The 18210-nt window shown below is 44.6% G+C and overlaps 1 protein-coding gene across 1 annotated transcript; it reads left to right on the top strand.

Annotated features, from left to right (window-relative positions):
* The first annotated feature begins 695 nt into the window (after positions 1 to 695).
* On the top strand, positions 696 to 17396 carry hook2 (hook microtubule-tethering protein 2). The gene is made up of 22 exons (XM_080009803.1): positions 696 to 865; positions 2071 to 2153; positions 6355 to 6427; positions 6554 to 6604; positions 6709 to 6841; positions 7016 to 7083; positions 7394 to 7459; positions 7653 to 7733; positions 8833 to 8993; positions 9902 to 10042; positions 10464 to 10665; positions 10814 to 10924; positions 11266 to 11353; positions 11645 to 11711; positions 12127 to 12264; positions 13118 to 13205; positions 14009 to 14043; positions 14145 to 14227; positions 14816 to 14919; positions 15038 to 15142; positions 15250 to 15321; positions 15436 to 17396. The coding sequence occupies exons 1-22, from the start codon at positions 821 to 823 to the stop codon at positions 15562 to 15564; spliced, it is 2124 nt and encodes a 707-aa protein (XP_079865929.1). The 5' UTR covers positions 696 to 820; the 3' UTR covers positions 15565 to 17396.
* The last annotated feature ends 814 nt before the right edge of the window (positions 17397 to 18210 follow it).

Raw genomic sequence — 18210 nt, 5'->3', positions numbered from 1 at the left:
TAGTCTCCTATCCTTTCCCTTACTCTCATCTCATTTACTTTCCTTTATCTCCTTTACTTTCCTTTCCACTTGTCTCCTTTCCTTTCCTTTCCACTTTTCTCCTTTCCTTTCCCTATCTCTTGTCTCCTTTCCTTTTTTTTACTCTCGTCTCCTTTCCTTTCCCTTACTCTCATCTAATTTACTTTCCTTTATCTCCTTTACTTTACTTTCCTCTTGTCTCCTTTCCTTTCCCTATCTCTTGTCTCCTTTCCTTTTCTTTACTCTGGTCTCCTTTACTTTTCTTTACTCTCGTCTCCTTTACTTTCCTTTACTCTAGTCTCCTTTCCTTTCCCTTACTCTCATCTCATTTACTTTCCTTTATCTCCTTTACTTTACTTTCCTCTTGTCTCCTTTCCTTTTCTCTTGTCTCCTTTCCTTTTCTTTACTCTGGTCTCCTTTACTTTTCTTTACTCTTGTCTATTTTACTTTTCTTTCCTCTCGTCTGCTTTCCTTCCCTTTACTCTCGTCTCCTTTCCTTTCCCTTACTCTCGTCTCCTTTACTTTGCTTTACTCTCGTCTCCTTTACTTTCCTTTACTCTCGTCTCCTTTCCTTCCCCCCTCAAAATAGATGACTAGAGACTCAAGCGGTAATCAGTTGCCATGACAACCATCTTAATACGGAGGCTCGCACGGTCCAGCCTCGGTCGCCGAAACGCGAAGTGGAGCTGTAGCCGGGGAGGCCATGGTCGTCTAGATTCGATGATAAGTGTCAGGGTAAAAACAAGTTGAGTGTCATCTAGCTGAAACGCCGTCTCCATAGCTGGTAAGAAGACAAGCGACCATGAGCCTGGATAAAGCAGAGTTATGTGACTCTTTACTCAACTGGGTAAGTTCGGCGCACCAAAGTAAAGTAGCTAGCAGGCTAGCAGATAACAGCGCAAACCGACGACAGGTGGGAGCAACTGGGACCAACAAAACAACCAGAATGAGTCTGACAAGATTTATGTAGCTATTTATCGAGCTATCTCACTGTGAATCACCCAACATAAGTACCGCTTGTTGTCATTAAACCGTTTGTTTGTACGCCAAGTGTCGCTAGCCGGTCAAGCTAACAGCGTTGAAAGTTTGCTTGTACATGTTTACTTCAATCCCAAGCAGATCGTCAAACCCCGAAGTGCCTTGTCTAAACTGAGTTAAGTATGTAACACTTAGTTTGAAAGGCAAATCCAAATAAGGTATTAGGCTTAAATGAGTTTCACTTGCTTGGCAGTCTTGCACATCAGAAGTCGGGGTTAAACCAAGGCTTTAAATAACACTATTAGCCGGATAAAGAGACTGGGCTTTAAAATGGCCATTTCATAGACAATGTGTGAGACACTTAACTTTTCATTGAATAATTAGGAAGAAAGAGTTATGTGTGTGTTACAAATCGCCCTTAAAATCGTATTTTCCCCTCACTACATTTGGCCTCAGGTATTTAAAGCTTGGTTATAATATTGTTGGCAATGAGATATATATATATATATATATATATATATATATATATATATATATATATGCATATATATATATATATATATATATATATATGCATATGCATATGCATGCATGCGCGCAACTGTTTCACCTGGCATTGCCAGGTAGGATGAGTTTAAATATATATTGTTATTAACACAATATATACATTTTATCAACATTACATTTTATCTCACGATAAGCTGTTTGACTGTTCAATTTTATTCTGTTGGAGGCCAGATTATCGACATGTTGCCGGTTTAGGGGCCTGATGAATTACAAGACACTTGTTAAACAAGAGGGGGAAAAAAACCTACCTTCATATTAATTCAAATGATCTTGATCAATTCACCAAATAGCTTAAAAGGAACTAATACATTTCTAGATAATATTCTCCCACTTTGGTTTAATTAGTGTAAATGCAGTTCATTGCTAACATTCAATTTATTCAAAGGGCCGTTCTGCATTAATATGTTGAATAGGCCTGCTTTATGAGGTGGTTTCCCAAAAAGGTATTACACAGCGTGACTAAAGCGTGACCTTGGATTAACATGTCTTACCTCTCCACCTTCACAGCTACAGACGTTCCAGGTGCCTTCATGCACCAGCAAGCTTGACCTAACAAGCGGAGTGGCCATAGCACACGTGCTGCACAGAATGTAAGTGCATGCTTATGTTTACCTTAGTAAGAGCATTTGTTGTTGTGATGGTGGTTTGATTTCACGAAGGAAATTTTACGCGTTTTTAAAGCACCTACAATTAATTGATCGCTACCAGATGGGAAGCAGTAAAACAATAATTACTGAGTGTACATGTATTATCTTTGTGATTTGTGATTTGCAATTGGTTGGAGAGTTTGAATTGCTCTGGCATGTTATCTATGCAAAATATCATTTCGGACAGGTGGAGCAAGGTTATGTAAGCTTTGGTTTTTTTTTTTAATCTGTATGTGTAAATTAACTGGCCTGCTTAACACTGTATTAGCTCAGATATCTCTTGCAAAATTGCATGAAAGGATTCCATGCTGTGTATTGGAACTGTACGGTATTGTCTTTTATACAAGTGTCTGCCCACTGCTGTCGTGCACTTTGTTGATAGAGCCACTACTTTACTGGATCCTTGGTATTTCATGGACAGCACGGGAAGGTGGAAATTTGATCCATATTGAACTTGAACATGTTGTTCTAATACGCCATCGCTATAGATAGATACTGAATTTCACACTATTTAGTTGGTTCTTGGTGCGTTGGACTGAATTTTATACTAACAAATGTACCACTGAACAGTGGTACATATAACTACAGTATAACTTTAGCAGTTATACTGTATATTTATTCACAGGCTTATGTCTACTTTAGTGTGCCATCTTTCCAAATTTGGTGACCTTTGTATCGTTTGGTGCTTGTGTATTTATTGGTCTACTCCTTGTACACGTGTCAAGTCAAAATGACCAGGGCTCTTTTTTAATCTCACATTAGGAAAAATACAGAATTATTAAAATGAGGTCAGTTGAATAAACAACCCCAAAATACACAAATGTCACATATAAGGTAAACGCTTCATCATTTTAAATATTGAGTGATCATTCATTGTTAAACTTGGACAGCCTTCTTAACAATATCAACGTTCATGACATAACACCAAGTCAAGAATTAGACATTTTGGAATCTAGCACAGTTGCAGCCATGTTGTCATGCAACAAGCAATCTTGCAGTGCCTGGACAAACACACAGTGCCTGGACATGCATATTTGGTGTGTCACCCGATTCTTCTTTTTATTTTTTTATCTTTTAGGGCCAATGTTAAGGGGAATGAATTAAAGAATGGAAGTTGACTTTTAGTTAATTAAGTATGACTAGAGGTGCTAGCAAATGCCATGTGTATAGCTCTTGTTAATACTGACACTCTTCGTCAGCTGCTTCTTATTGACTTTTTTGGGGGGGGGGGCTTTTATTCTCCTGAATACTAATGCTGACTAGAGGTTCTTTATAATTTGTGACATTCAGTGGTGGTTTTGGGGTATCTGCATTTGATTCTAAAGTTTCTGCACTGGTCTCATTTCCTGTTGGCTCTGCTGAATTGTCCTGTGTATCTTCTTCAGCCATAATGCTGGTTCTCAGAGGATTATCCAGCATGGGAGCATTCATGATCACTTCTAGGTTTCTGAGGTAATTTAGGCTGTGTTCATTTCTGCCTTGTGGGTTGGATCAGCACCTGTAAGATAATGTATAAGCTGGTGTCTCTCACGTTTTGGCCTCAGTCTTGGATGAAACAGGGGTGACCAGGGGGATGCTATTGAGATGTTTCAGCATCTTGACACCTTCTGTTCTGTCCTCCATTTTAAAATGCTCAAATCACACTCCCCAAGGACCATTGCCAAAGAGTTTGAACTCTGACTGTAGAACGGACTCAGGGGATAGGAGGGATGCCACTTTAATGTGGTATGGTATCTCTGAATAACGAAAGTGGGAAATGGAAATATGATACGCTGCTTTATACACCTTGGGCCTTTTATATAAGCAATGATAGTGAATTATATAAAATAAACATTTCAATGAATTTAATATTCTGTACCCATTCATTGTCAGACATGAAACATCTTAACATTTTGATAAATACACTTAAGAATTCTGTAAATAATTTGAGCACCTATCATCAAACCTTCTTTTAAACAACAGAATTAAAGGGTTGTGTTGTGTTGCCATGCAAACAGCAACAAGCAATTTCAATTGGAAACACATCGGATATCATCACATTTCTTTTTTTTCTTTTTTTTTTTTTTTTTTTTTAACCTGTTGTGTCAGCATGCTGGGCATACAACAGAGTATTTGTATGCCATTGCATTCGGGACAGAGTTAGTCTGCAAGTGGAGTTCAAGTTCTCAACCTGCAATGCAACTCTTTATTAATTCCTAAATCATCAAGAACTGCTGGAATAACTCTGTCCTGTGGACGACCTGTAGAATGACAAGAGCACAGTTTTTGGTTATAGAGAACCACCACCAACCCCCCTCTTTGGAGACCTATTAATCATGTTTGGATCTATAAACAACTGATTACTACTCCAAGAGGGGGAGAATCACCACGGTGAGATAAATAAACATAGAAACAAACAACATTTACACAAAAACAAAAATTGGACGACATGTATTGGAAACAGTTAATTAGGTCCAGGAAAACTGGAACTATAACTGGTCATGTGTCCTCTTCCTGTATAGTTATGGTAGTAAATGAGGGAGGAAAGGAGAGGAATGCAACCGGGGGGGGTGGTGTGTGTGTGTGTGTGTGTGTGTGTGTGTGTGTGTGTGTGTGTGTGTGTGTGTGTGTGTGTGTGATGTCCACCGGTGAGTGTACATGACTTATCCCTATTGGTACAGGTGTAGAAGGTCGGTATTATGTCACGGCGCCTTCAAGCAGCAGAAAGGGCCCCGAAGACCCCCGAACTCTGCAGCCTTGTAGACACCCTACGGCTGCAGGAAAGCCCCGAGGACCCTGCCCTGCAGCCACAGAAGGCCCCCGGGCCCCCAGAGAAGTCAGAGGGCTGAGGAGCATTACCCAGTCCCCAGGAGCACAAGGAGACCCTGCACCCCAAGGGCGCAGACATACAACCAACCCCCAGGTACAGGCACAGAACCCGGGCCGCGGGCGCAAGGCACGGACCGCAGGCCCGGATCCTGGGCCCACAGCGACAGACTGACACCCCGCCCGAGCCGCGGGCGAGCCGACAGTACTCCCATGCCCACCCACGCCCCGCTCAAGGGGGAGGCCCGCCCCATCATAGCCGACGAGATGCCCCACCCGGCGTGAGTTCCAAGTGCCCATACACGTAGCAGCGTGTGCCCAGCGCGGGGCACCTGGATGTTACCCCCCCTCGCCGATGCCAACAGGCCGCCCATATACAGGCCCTCCACCACCCCCAGCAGCCAGGTGCCCGCCGCAGAAAAGCTGCGCAGCAGAAGCAAAAGGCCAACAGCCCAAAAGGCCAACAGCCGCCCCCCACACCCACAACAGCAAGCAGCCCCCCAGGGGCCCCGGAAGGCACCCTGCGGCGCTCTCCGCAGGCCCGCCAGGTTGCAGCACATCTTTAACCACCAGGCACAAGCTGCCAGGACTCCAGCCCAGCCAGCAGGGGGACCCACCTGACCGCCCCCTGGCCAACCACGCCCCCACACCAACCTGCCAGCGTCCGGCCACCCCGGAAAAACCCCAGTGCTCAATGTCTGCTGTTGGTAATTGCAGTTAAAATTAGGGGGTGAGGGTGCGAGTCCTTCAGGCAAGTCGAACTCGAATCACTCGCACCCCTCCTGCCCCGCGGACCCTGGTCCGGTGGAGTGTTGTTCGGAGTCGGATTGGTGTGTGAGTATATGTGTTCTAAGCTAATATGAGTGGGATTAAAATTTTGGGACGGACAAGAAGCACGTTTGGGCAGGAGCGTGACAGGCAAGATCGCAGCTTCCCGGCGCATCCCCACCCACATAACTCGCACCCCACCCATCCCGCAAGCCCTCGGCCTATTGTGCGGTGTATGTGCTGAGTATGAGTTTTGGCACTGGGAGAGAGAGGCAAATCGCGACCGGATCGATCCAGTGGCGCAGCAGGCCGGGGAGCAACCATGCTGACCAACACGTTTCTTAGGGATGATATTGTGGGTAATCAGTGCCCAGCATAAGTTCAAACCTCGTAAAAGATAGTATTGACGAATATCTTTGCACAATCGTGTGGCAGAAACTTTAATGATGCATAGTCATGTTCAAATGTCCTTGTTTTTTCAACAACTCAAGTGTGTGCCTGTGGTCTCTATTGAAATGTAGTTTTCCAGAGATTCACTCGTTGCCAATCATTTCTGTGCCCTCATTAACAGAGACCCCTCCTGGTTTAATGAAACATGGCTGGGCCGAATCAAGGAGGAGAGAGGGGCCAACTGGCGCCTCAAGGTAAATTGTGAAACAGCGCGACATGACAGGAACACCTCCTGGCAACTCTGAGTGACCAACATGTTTGAAGTTCTTCCTCATGAAAGAAACATATGATTTCTGCTTTGATTTGTCATGTTCCTTTAGGTCAGCAACTTGAAGAAAATTCTTCAGAGCATGCTGGAGTACTATCATGATGTAAGAAGAATCTTTTCCGTTCTTTCTTCTTTTCTCTTTTGTTTGCTCTCTTGTTATCGACTTCCCTGCATATTTTCTCAACCCGTCTGTTCTGCCACAATTAGGTGCTCGGTCACCAGGTCTCAGAGGATCATCTGCCAGATGTGAATCTTATTGGAGAAATGGGAGATGTAACGGAGATGGGCAAGCTGGTGCAGTTGGTGCTGGGCTGTGCTGTCAGCTGTGAAAAGAAGCAAGGTAAGCCACACCTGAGGCCCTCAGACCCCTGAAGTAACAGCCATCCACGGAGATAACACACAGGATTAACTCAGAAGTCAGATCATATGATGCGTGGCAGATTTTGCATGGTACGCTTATAAGTGTGCTTTTGGCCTCAGCGTCACTGGTCTCTCTGCTCCTTTCCTACACCAGAGCAGATCCGGCAGATAATGACCCTGGAGGAGTCTGTCCAGCACGTTGTCATGACAGCCATTCAGGAGGTCAGTGAGCCTCTACCTTTTATATATTTTTGCGCCTTTCTCCTGGTTGATCAGTCTCAGCTTTCAGCCACAGTTAATCCAATTATATTACTAGATAACTACAGTCCCCGCATTCCCTTCTTCAGCTCCTTTTGATTCGGTGCTGGTGAGATCATCTTGAGTGTACAAGCATAGGATTACACCCTTTAAATGTATCGCCAGTTGTCTTCCACTCTGGATTCACAAAAGCACATACTACCTAATCTTTATTTTTCTGAAGCCTAAATGGGTTTCTTTTATTTATTCTTATTATTTTCTTTTACCGCTCTAGCTTCTATCCAAAGATCATTCCTCTCAACCAGGAAGTCCTGAGACCTACGGGGACTTTGACTATCAGGTGAGGCCCACTCTAACTCTCTTTCTCTTAACAGATAATGCTCATCCTCCCCCTGACATACTTGATCCTCACCCAGCATATCACTTACACATCTCTTTTGTGCACACTCTCTCTCTCTTGCCCTTTCACTATCGCTATTCCCGCCTACCACGACTGTCATGACGCCTCCTCTGCTCCGTGTTGTGCCCTGCAGTCCAGGAAGTATTACTTCCTGAGTGAGGAGGTGGAAGAGAAGGAGGACCTGAGCCAGCGCTGCCGAGAACTGGAGCACCAGGTGGGTACTGTGAGGTGGGGGGGTCTTCATCCGCTTGGTGCTCAAAGCAGTGTGCTGGTGCTCTAGTTTGACCATCTACCATTGGTGCTGCATTGTTTAAAATGACAAATTTTACATTTTGCAGTGTTGTTCATAACATAATAAAAGCGTGTGTGTGTGTGTGTGTGTGTGTGTGTGTGTGTGTGTGTGTGTGTGTGTGTGTGTGTGTGTGTGTGTGTGTGTGTGTGTGTGTGTGTGTGTGTGTGTGTGTGTGTGTGTGTGTTCCCTGACGCTTATTGATTGGCTTAGCTGTAACGTGTTTGTTTTCCTGTAATAGTGTGCTGTAAATCGCATCGATCTGCCACAGCCAAGCTGTACTCCTATCAGTCAAACTGTTATTTAATGTTCTTCCACACTTTAAAGATGAGTCATTTGTGGTGTTTGGAAAGCTTTACTTTTGTGGTCCAACGCTAAAGCATGCAATCTGTCCCTAAAGTTCAGTGTAGGGTTTTCCTGTATTCAAACTGGGAAGGTGTCCTACACGTAAGTATGCAACACTTCCCCGTTGTAATACTGGAATGCCAGTTTGTCTAACTGTAACCCCACACTCTGCTTTGACTCCTAATTACCAAACAACATTCTCCAAGCCTAAGTCTTTCTTTCTCCCAGTCAAAACTGCCTCATCATCCAAAATCCATAATGAATGTTACACTGTAACTACAACCAATATCATCGGAGGTCCATAACGACCCCATCTAGTCCTAATGTTGACTTCAGGGTAAGGCTAACAACTGCACTATTGAGGCGCCTCTGTCTGCCTGAGACTGTAGCACACCAGCTGACTAACTGGTCTCAAACTGTCACGCATGTTAAATGAAAAACAAAGCGTGCGTGTGTGTCTGTGTGTGTGTTGGATTTTTATATATATTTTTTTTAAATCTGCTCGCTTATGTTGCATTTTTGTGTGTCTTGTTAAACGTATGTTCACCACTTTCGCTGTCTCATGTTTCCCGTCTCCTTTCTTTTGTTGTGCCTCGCCATCAAGTACGCCTCTGACCCCTCTTTACACCACTTCTTTTAGTTTCCTCTCCATTTTTTCTTTTTCTTTTTAACTCTTCAGTTGTCGGTAGCCCTCGAGGAGAAGTCCTTGCTGCAGGCGGAGACACGCTCCCTGAGAGAGAAGCTGAGTAGCTACGACTCCCAAGACGCCAACGCTATCACCGGCAAGAAGCTGCTACTGCTGCAGAGCCAGATGGAGCAGCTCCAGGAGGAGAACTACAGGTCTGCTGCCGCTGCCTGGATGCCACACATACACGTACACATACACGTACACATACACTAAGCCATGTCTGTGTGGGTAAAGGCTCCAGGCTTACACACAGATAGGCACAAATGCAGAATTAGATGTGTACGAGGAAACAAGTTCCTCACGCAGCTTTCATATTTTGCCATTATTTTAAAAATAAATAAATAAATAAATAAATGGATGACTGATCTTAGATTCCAAGATTCTTTATTAGTCACAGGCACTCATACAAGTACGGTGCAGGGAAATGATAAAAGGGCAAACACCAAAGGCTGTGCAAAGGAACAAAAAAAAGTAATACAGAAAATAAGTGTGTATGCAAAAGAAGAAAGCAAAAAATATATAAGCTCAATATTTATAATAAAATAATGCAATATACAGTATGCATGTAGGGGTCCACAGAACAATGCTGTAAATGTAAGGTAAACATGGTATAGTGATTTTGAGAGTGGCTGGAGCAAGCAGTTTGATCCTGACACTCACTATGTTGTCTGTGCTGAAAATACATTTGGTAGGGGGAAAAAATGACTCACCTGATACAAGTCCGGCACCAATCCTACTCAGAACCTTTCTACCTGTTTTTTATCCACCATACTGCTACTATGTGAACAGAGCTTAAGAGTTGCATATGTGGAGAATATTTACACAGATCCAATGAGTCAGTGGCAAATTGACTAATGCACTGGCTCAACCCCAGCCAATCGTAGGTAATTTGTCAAAGCTCTGCCAACATGTAAGGGTTCTACTATGAAACCATGCACATCATACTTGATGTTTGTGTCATCTAGCGCTGGGGGAACCTTCACACAAAAGCTCCATTCAGTAGAAGTGGCTTGATAAACCGAGGTCCGTGTCTGTCTTGGCTCACTCGTGTCCCGATCAGGCTGGAGAACAGCAGAGACGACATGCAAGTGCGAGGGGAGGTTCTGGAGCGGGAGGTTCTGGAGCTGCAGCAACGCAACGAGGAGCTGACCAGCCTGGCCCAGGAGGCTCAGAATCTCAAGGATGAGATGGACATCCTCAGGTGAGAACCTCCCCTGGCAGTTATCTGACCATAGGAGCAATGGTTCTTAGGTTCCATTTAATCTTTTAGGAAGATGGTAAAGAATGAAGAGGTCACCTGCTCGGTGTGCCTGTATTAACACTCCCACTCTGAGGCAGGTGGTACGAACACCAGCTCGGAGGAGAACAGACTTTTGCATCTCTTAAGCAACAGTAAAGAAATTATTTCTTTACAGTCTCCGCCCACGCACAGACTCCTGTGTGTCATCAATGGTGACACTGTGAATTTCTTGTCTTGACAGTGACGTACTGTCACTTTACCAGTTCTTTCCTTATTATTTAACAAAGTAGAACGTCATGAGAATATGCAGGATTTAACTCCCAGTCAAATTTGCGTCCCAGCACTCGACGCCTCACGTGTTGTTTTCCGCTGCGCCCCGCAGGCACTCGTCTGACCGGGTGAGTCGGCTGGAGGCGCTGGTGGAGACGTACAAGCGGAAGCTGGAGGACCTCGGAGACCTGCGCCGGCAGGTGCGCCTCCTGGAGGAGCGTAACACGGTTTACATGCAGCGCACCTGCGAGCTGGAGGAGGAGCTGCGCCGGGCCAACGTCATGCGCACGCAGCTTGACACCTACAAGAGACAGGTCGTTCAAAAGTCTGGAAATGCATGAAATAGATTTAGCGAGAAAGATGTCTGAAATTGTTTGAAAAAGTTTGGTGTGTGTCTGTCTGTGTGTGTGTGTGTGTGTGTCTCACAAGTCCTTTTTTAACAGAGCTCTCTGCGACTTCTAGGCTCACGAACTCCACACCAAGCACTCAGCTGAGGCCATGAAAGCTGAGAAATGGCAGTTTGAGTACAAGAACCTCCACGACAAGTACGACGCCCTGCTGAAGGAGAAGGAGGTGAGTTGACCGAACTCTGTGGAGGCTCCAATCACACTTGAATTTAATCACTGTTTTAATAATTGTAATGGTAGATGCCTCTCACTATTCCATAATAATAATCATAATACATTTTATTGATGAAGCGCTTTTCTCAGAACTCAAAGCACTGTACAATCAAGTAAATGGAATGTACAATGGAACTAATATTGAATTAAGTAAGAAGTAATTTTTATTGCCCTGCATTTATTACTGCTGTTATGCATGATTGTATTAACATAATCAAAGTGGGTTTGGTTTACCCTTAACCTGCACAATTCTGTCCCGCATATAAACGTTTTAGCGTCTATTGTGTCTTTTAGCGTCTGATCTCAGAGAGAGACACTCTTCGGGAGACCAACGAGGAGCTAAGATGTGCACAGGTCCATCAGAAGTGTCTCGGTGACGCTGGTAAGTTGAATTTGTAGACCGAAAAAGCCACACAAATCATGTCCAGATTAAAGCACTGAATAATTAAGAGCTTTTTCGTTGGCTTTGTCACATTTTGGCTCATAGTAGCAGTTGGAATGTCGTTCACCTTTCAATCAAATTAATGAATGAATCCGTTGATACCACTGTCGTTCAGCCATTTTTGTGCATTGCTCTGTATTCATACAGATGATCTCCGGCATGTTTGAGATATTCTAAATGTCTGTGAAGGGAGTTCCCCTCTGCTCATTTGCTCTCTCATTGCCTCCCCAGGGGATTTGTGCGACAGCGCTGGCACAGTGGGAAACCTGGCCTCGGAGATCATGCCGACTGAGTTAAAGTGCGTCTCCCTGGTGATCAATTACCAATACAACACAGTATATTTACGTCCTGGGCCTGTAATAGACATGTATTGATGTAAAATCCACTCCCACTTGTGCCCCATATTCACTTTCCATAATAGATGACTAATTGCCAAGACCTCATAAGCCCAACCACAAGTTTATTTTTAGAACCAAAATGCGCAATGGGCTCCAGGAATAGGGACAAATGCTATCGCTGTGCATTTGCTTGGGGGAGGAGAAGGAGGCTTTGGGGGTTGGGGGTAGGGTGGTGAGATGGTTGGAATGACGGGCTCGGTCACGTCCACACAGAAGTTTTACCTCCATTCTCTGTTTGACCCACTTCTCCAACCCTTCATTAATTTCCTCCCGTTTGCTTGAATTTTCTCCTGTCGTCGTCCTTTCCCTCCACAGGGACACCGTGGTGCGTCTGCAGAGTGAGAACAAGATGCTGTGCGTACAGGAGGAGACCTACCGGCAGAAGCTGGTGGAGGTGGAGGGTCAGCTGGAGGAGGCCCAGCGCAGCAAGCACGCCCTGGAGACACAAAACAGGTGTGTAGGTAGGTGTGTGTGTGCGTGTGCGTGCGTGCGTGAGTTCGTTCTGCTGGCCTCGCTTCTCGGAAGGACCTTTCCATTTGCGTTGACTGATTTTCATGGTTGGATAATGATTCCACTCTGAGGTTGCTATGTTGTCAAGGAGGGATTATTTATTTGTTGTTTTGTTCTATGACTGTGTTGTGTGACTGTCCCGAGCGTTTATCTACTTGTGGCGTTGCATATCTCACGTTTGGCAGACAACAGGAGTGATCTTTCTAAATGTCAGCTCACCCTCTGGACTGTGTTAAACTCAACTGTGTGGGCTGGAACGGAGGATGGACAGCAGAAAGCCAGATTGTCCCTTGATTTGTGTGTGTGTGCGTGTGCGTGTCTGTTTACATGCCTGTGGACATGTGGACATGTGGGTGGACTGTTTGTGTGTGCGTGCGCAGCACAAGGTCCAGGGTGTGGGAGGCATCCTAAGCAGCAGTAACAGGAGGGAGTAGATTGTCCCAGGCTTTGGAGCCAGGCTGGCAGAGCAGGCTCAATACAACACATAGAACACAACAAGAACAGCTAGCACTCCCACCTGGCCAAACCTATGAACTGCAGCTATTTTGAAGGATACGACAACCAATGGGTTTCTTATTATCACTGTCTATGGCATACTAGCATGCCATACATACATACATACATACATACATACATACATACATACATATATCATTAATGTTCATGAGAGAATATGAATGGATAAAAATAACTCTGATCGATGGTATTTATTTGGATTCATATTCTCTCCTGGGTTCTCCTCATTCCGCTTTGTTCTTCATCCTGTTCTCACGTCTCTTCCTTCCTCTTCCCTCAGGCTGAACCAGCAGCAGATTGCCGAGCTGCGTGCTCAGGTGGAGGAGCTCCAGAGGTCCCTGCAGGAGCAAGGCAGCAAGACGGAGGATGTGAGTAGAACGAGAGAAACCTGCGTCTCAATACCTAAGGCGGAGTTGACAGCTGAAACTCCAGTCTTACTGGTATTGTGTGTACTTTGTATTTTTTAAAGATCTGACTAAAACATGGCCACCGATTTGCTGAATGAGGAATCGTTGGAGTCCACATGATTTAACAGTCGTCCGATTCAAACATGCCTTTTTCAGTCTTTCCATGTCCAGAGCATTGTATCTACACATATCTAGTGAGTCTGTCACTTACAAACACTTAATCATTAAAGTAAATTCATCGATTCATATTCTTATCCAAGGGACGATATCCATATGGAAGTAAACAGGTTTTTGGGGCATCACCATGTAAATGTTAATGGAAAAAGGTGCATGAGGTTGTGGCAGTCAGCCCTGTAGGGGTGTGGGGTCGCTCTCCTCCTACTCCGTCGGTTCACATGCTCCTCCTGTGTGGGAATTGAACCTGTGTTTGCTGTGGTGATTCAGTGTTAACGCCTGGCCCTGTCTGTCTGTCCATGTGTCTCTCTCTCTGCCTGCCCCCATCGACGGACTCTGCCAAAATCAGGCCATCGTAAGTATGGCCCTCCCTCTGTCCATCTGGCCTATGATTTGACTCTTGACTGTGTGTGTGTGTGTGTGTGTGTGTGTGTGTGTGTGTGTGTGTGTGTGTGTGTGTGTGTGTGTGTGTGTGTGTGTGTGTGTGTGTGTGTGTGACCATAAAAGGTATTTTCGATGCCCTATAAACTAGAGTTTAAGCAATATGTTTTTAATGTTTTTGTTCTACTCTGTTTCATTCCCTTTTCCAGTCCTCCTTATTGAAGAAAAAGCTTGAGGAACACTTGTAAGTTGTTTGTGTGTGTGTGTGTGTGTGTGTGTGTGTATGCGCCGCCGTCTAAGGAAGCGTCTCCTGGTCTTCATGGTTGTTTGTTTTTTTTGGTTCAGGGAGAAGCTCCATGAGGCCCACTCAGACCTCCAGAAGAAGAAGGAGGTCATTGATGACCTGGAACCAAAAGTAGAAGGCAACAGTGAGTCAACCCAAACTCTGTGCTTGAAGCCTCGGCTTTGTTCTTTCAGCGGGTTCCCTCGCGTCCCGGAAAACCTGGATTTTTTTCTTTTTAAATGGAGTTCCCAGTCGCGGAATATGACAAAAAATGATCCAGAAAACAAGAGCTGTGCTGGAGAAGTTCTGTTTTATTGTGCAACAACGATATACATTTTAGAATGAATATTTATATAATTCCGTAATTATTGATAAAATGTAAACTTGGGAACCCTGTCAGGTGTTTTGGCTGATTAGACTGGCTGATTGATGTTGGACAGAGGTACACTCAAACTTCCTGAGGTCAAAATTGTGAAAGTGGGCGAGGCACAGTTGTGCACGTTGTCCTGCCTGGACGGATAAAACAAAAATGAGAGAGGAGTTTTGTCTGATCGGCAGGAAAAAAAAGTTACGACAGTAAGTGAGTGGACATATGAACACATGTAGAAATGATTTCTTGAAGAGTGAGAACCCTGAACCCTGAATCCTGTTTCCTAATCCTAATTTCTCTTTCCTGAGAAGTCTGCCTTTGAAATGAACCACATTTGTCCCCTCCCTCCCTCGGTCCTCTCAGTGGCCAAGAAGATCGATGAACTGCAGGAGATCCTGAAGAAGAAGGATGAGGACATGAAGCAGATGGAGGAGCGCTACAAGGGCTACATGGAAAGGGCCAGAACAGTCAGTCAGACCACACGACCAGATTGTCGTCGTTAGAGTTGGCGTAGTGCTGGTATCTGGGGGGGTTTTTTTTGTTTTTTTTTTTCTTTGTTTCGATACATTTCTGTGACTTTTGCAGGTGATCAAAACCCTGGATCCCAAGCAGCAGCCGGCCGCCAATCCCGACGTCCAGGCCCTGAAAAACCAGCTCACAGAGAAGGATAAGAAAATCAAGCACTTGGAGGTACAAACCGTGTGTGTGTTTTCATATCGGAGGGTTAAAATGTGTTGTTTTTTTTTGGGGGGGGGGTTTGTCCCCGTGCATGACCTCCCGTGTCTGTTTGCGCACAGCACGACTACGAGAAGAGCAGAACCAGACACGACCAGGAGGAGAAACTCATCATTAGTGCCTGGTACAACATGGTGAGTCAACACCGGCGCGAGCCCACGCAACATTTCGATGGGAGCGCCCCACGCGGCGTTCCGGTGGCTGTCAGATGTCAACATCTGCCCCGTGCTCTTCTGCCTCCTCCCCAGGGAATGGCGCTGCATCAGAAAGTGACCGGCGAGCGTCTGGGTTCCTCGGGCCAGGCCATGTCCTTCCTGGCCCAGCAGAGACAGTCCACCAACGCCAGGAGGGGCCTGCTGCGACACCAGCCCAGATAAGAGCCTCCGTGTCTGGGGCTAAAACAGAAGTCTGGAGGTGGGGGACCTGGCGCTCAAAGCCGCACGGGATCTCATTTGAACTCCCTCTCTCCCGTGTCTCTGCCTTAATGCCTTTACTCGAGGCACACACCCCCCCCCCCCCTCAACGTGTGTTTACCATGTCGCTGCTGCCCCCTGCTGTCTCGTAAAGGAACTGCGTTGAACTTCGCTGTCGCGCAGACACGTTGGACCGGAGACGCGGTACTATGATGCAGCGGGAGTTTTTGGGGGGAGGTGCTGGGTGTTGTTTTGTTTTTTTTCCGTTTGTTTGTTTATCCTTTGATTTTTGAATCTGCTCCTGATTCACCACAACTATTTTAAAATCAATTTTATTTTTAAGGTGTAGAATTTAGGGCCACTGTGCTTTAGAAGTGGTCGAGAAAGAAGGATTTTAGTCTCTCTCCCCCCCTGGGGAAAATGTGCCTATTTTTTCCTCTTTCTTCCACCTTTGCCTCAAACAGATTTTTATGCTGTTTAGAATTAAACTGTCAGTAAAGAGTCATGAGTGTTTGGCCTGTCATCATGTACAAAACGTAACTGGTGAGGGAGACGCGACAAAGCTAGGTGAGCTCCATCAGACAGTCTCAGTCATTTTTTGTTTCTGTGAGTGTATTTCTCAATGTTCTTTAAACCTGATTTGTATTTCCTCCATTGGAGCTTTTAGATGTGAATTTGGAAAATATGTAATTCTATCAATGTTGAGTGGCTTTGATCTTGTTGTGTATTTTTTTTTTTTCTTTTTATTTACTTAAAATCTGAATAGGAGCTAGGATACACACTACATACACCAAAGCACTTTTCCTCCAGGTTGTGGTTTTGTTGAAGTGCCACCTGTGCAGCCTGGGCTTTGAGAAGGATCCTGCTGTGTCGTACTTCATGGCTCTGTAATGTTGCATTCAACGTGTGCGAGCTTGAGCCCTCTGCCCAGTTTGCAATATTTAACCTTTATTTGGCATTTAGGAATTACTTCCCAAATAAGAGTTCCAAGGAAACCTCAGACGTTGCTGTCAATTTAATTCTAACTTTTACTTTTTTCTTCCAAACATTTAAACGGAATGCTGTGTTGTCCGTTAAAGACCTACTTATATTCTCCGTCATGATTAATCATTTTATTTTCGTACACAGATGGGAGGGAAAAACTTTTATCAAGTCCCCTTAGTTATACTAACAATATAGCAGTAATACTTCTGCTAATGCCTAAAGCTGCTACATCCAAATGTCTACGGCGTGGGATGAAACTGTATTCGTTAATACACTGGAATTTACTCCAAGGCCTAATTTCTCTCTGTACAACAGGCTTTGCCCTGTTTGTATTTCTCATTGGAAGCCTAATGGGTATAAGCACATGAAGTCGATCTGCATTATATAATTTTATTTATTAGATGCACCTTTTTGTAAACACTAAATTTCCCATGTTTCATTATCTAACTGCTGTTATTCATGACATGTACCAGCGTTTAGTCTTCCATCCGCACCATGAGAGGGCTGCTGGTTTGGCATTTGTACCTCGGCAAAATGTCTGTGCCATGATCTACACAAGACTGAAAATTTGCTGCTGTGTGTCCACCTCAATTATTGGTTAAATATGTATGTACGTATTTAGTCTCTATCTTTTCACTGCACTTTTGCATTGCTTGTAGGGGTTGTTGTCTGACTTTGTTTTGTTTGTTTTCATGGTTGTATTATGGTCTAGTTGATTATGGCACACTATACAAAGGGGTTTGAAACAAGTCATACATTTTGTAGTCCTGTCTATACTACATTTGTACTACAAATAAATGGGGACTTAAGAATGGTGTCTATCTGTATATTAATGCCATCTGTTCAAGTTAACTTCAAAGCAAATTGCCACAAAACAGCCCGAATTGGACTAAGTTATATTGAGGTTAATTAATGTATTTAGGGAAATGGGGGCCTTTTATTTCAGAGAAATAGAGACAATTTAATTGGTGCGTGTGGGTGATCATTACACAGGGTAAAACGATAAGGGCATCAGAAGATGTTATCGTGTTGGTGAGTGTTTAAAATAAGTCTCAGCATTTCCTCCTCACTGATAAATTTATCACACAATTATCAATGGACCACAATGTCCCGTCATACTTCTGAGTGGCATTGGCCCGTGGAGCCTTGAAGCTTCTGGGCGTGGAGAACGCAGCGCCACCTGGTGGTGAAGACGGGTGCTCAGTTGTTCTGCCTACTAATGACAAATGTAGTTATTGTAAGTCACTGTGGACAAATTACTTTAAAGATTAAAGTAAAAAGTATCTGCTAGCTTCAAACCACACGCATACATGTACAAAGAGCCCCCAAACCCAGAAGTTTCCATTTTTCCTGCCTCCTCCTCTTTGAAAGATGCTCAGAAACTGGGCAGCTCATGCAGTTCAGGGAGGCCGGGATGGATCACTCGCGAAATCCACGTTCTCTTCTACTTCCGTTATAGGGAACGTGAAGCTGACGTCACAGCGCTGGGGCAAAGCGTCCATATTTGGGGGATCACCCGCATGGACTGTGAATGTCGGTCGGCATTTTTAAGTTAAAATATGCTCGTAAGTCTCGTTCAGGTTGGAAAAACTGCCGCTGAAAATCTTGCAACCATCTCCCTTCCTC

The sequence above is a fragment of the Zeus faber genome, assembly GCF_960531495.2.
Source record: "Zeus faber genome assembly, chromosome: 11".
In the NCBI taxonomy this organism is placed as follows: domain Eukaryota; kingdom Metazoa; phylum Chordata; class Actinopteri; order Zeiformes; family Zeidae; genus Zeus; species Zeus faber.
Note: the sequence above shows the minus strand (reverse complement) of the source record. Positions and strands in the feature narration are given on the sequence as shown.

Bases quoted from the DNA above. Each gene is read 5' to 3' on its own strand.
- hook2 (XM_080009803.1), top strand. From the start codon at position 821: ATGAGCCTGGATAAAGCAGAGTTATGTGACTCTTTACTCAACTGG. The intron at 7,460-7,652 runs GTGAGGCCCACT...TGTGCCCTGCAG, and splicing joins ACGGGGACTTTGACTATCAG to TCCAGGAAGTATTACTTCCT. The intron at 14,920-15,037 runs GTCAGTCAGACC...TGACTTTTGCAG, and splicing joins ACATGGAAAGGGCCAGAACA to GTGATCAAAACCCTGGATCC.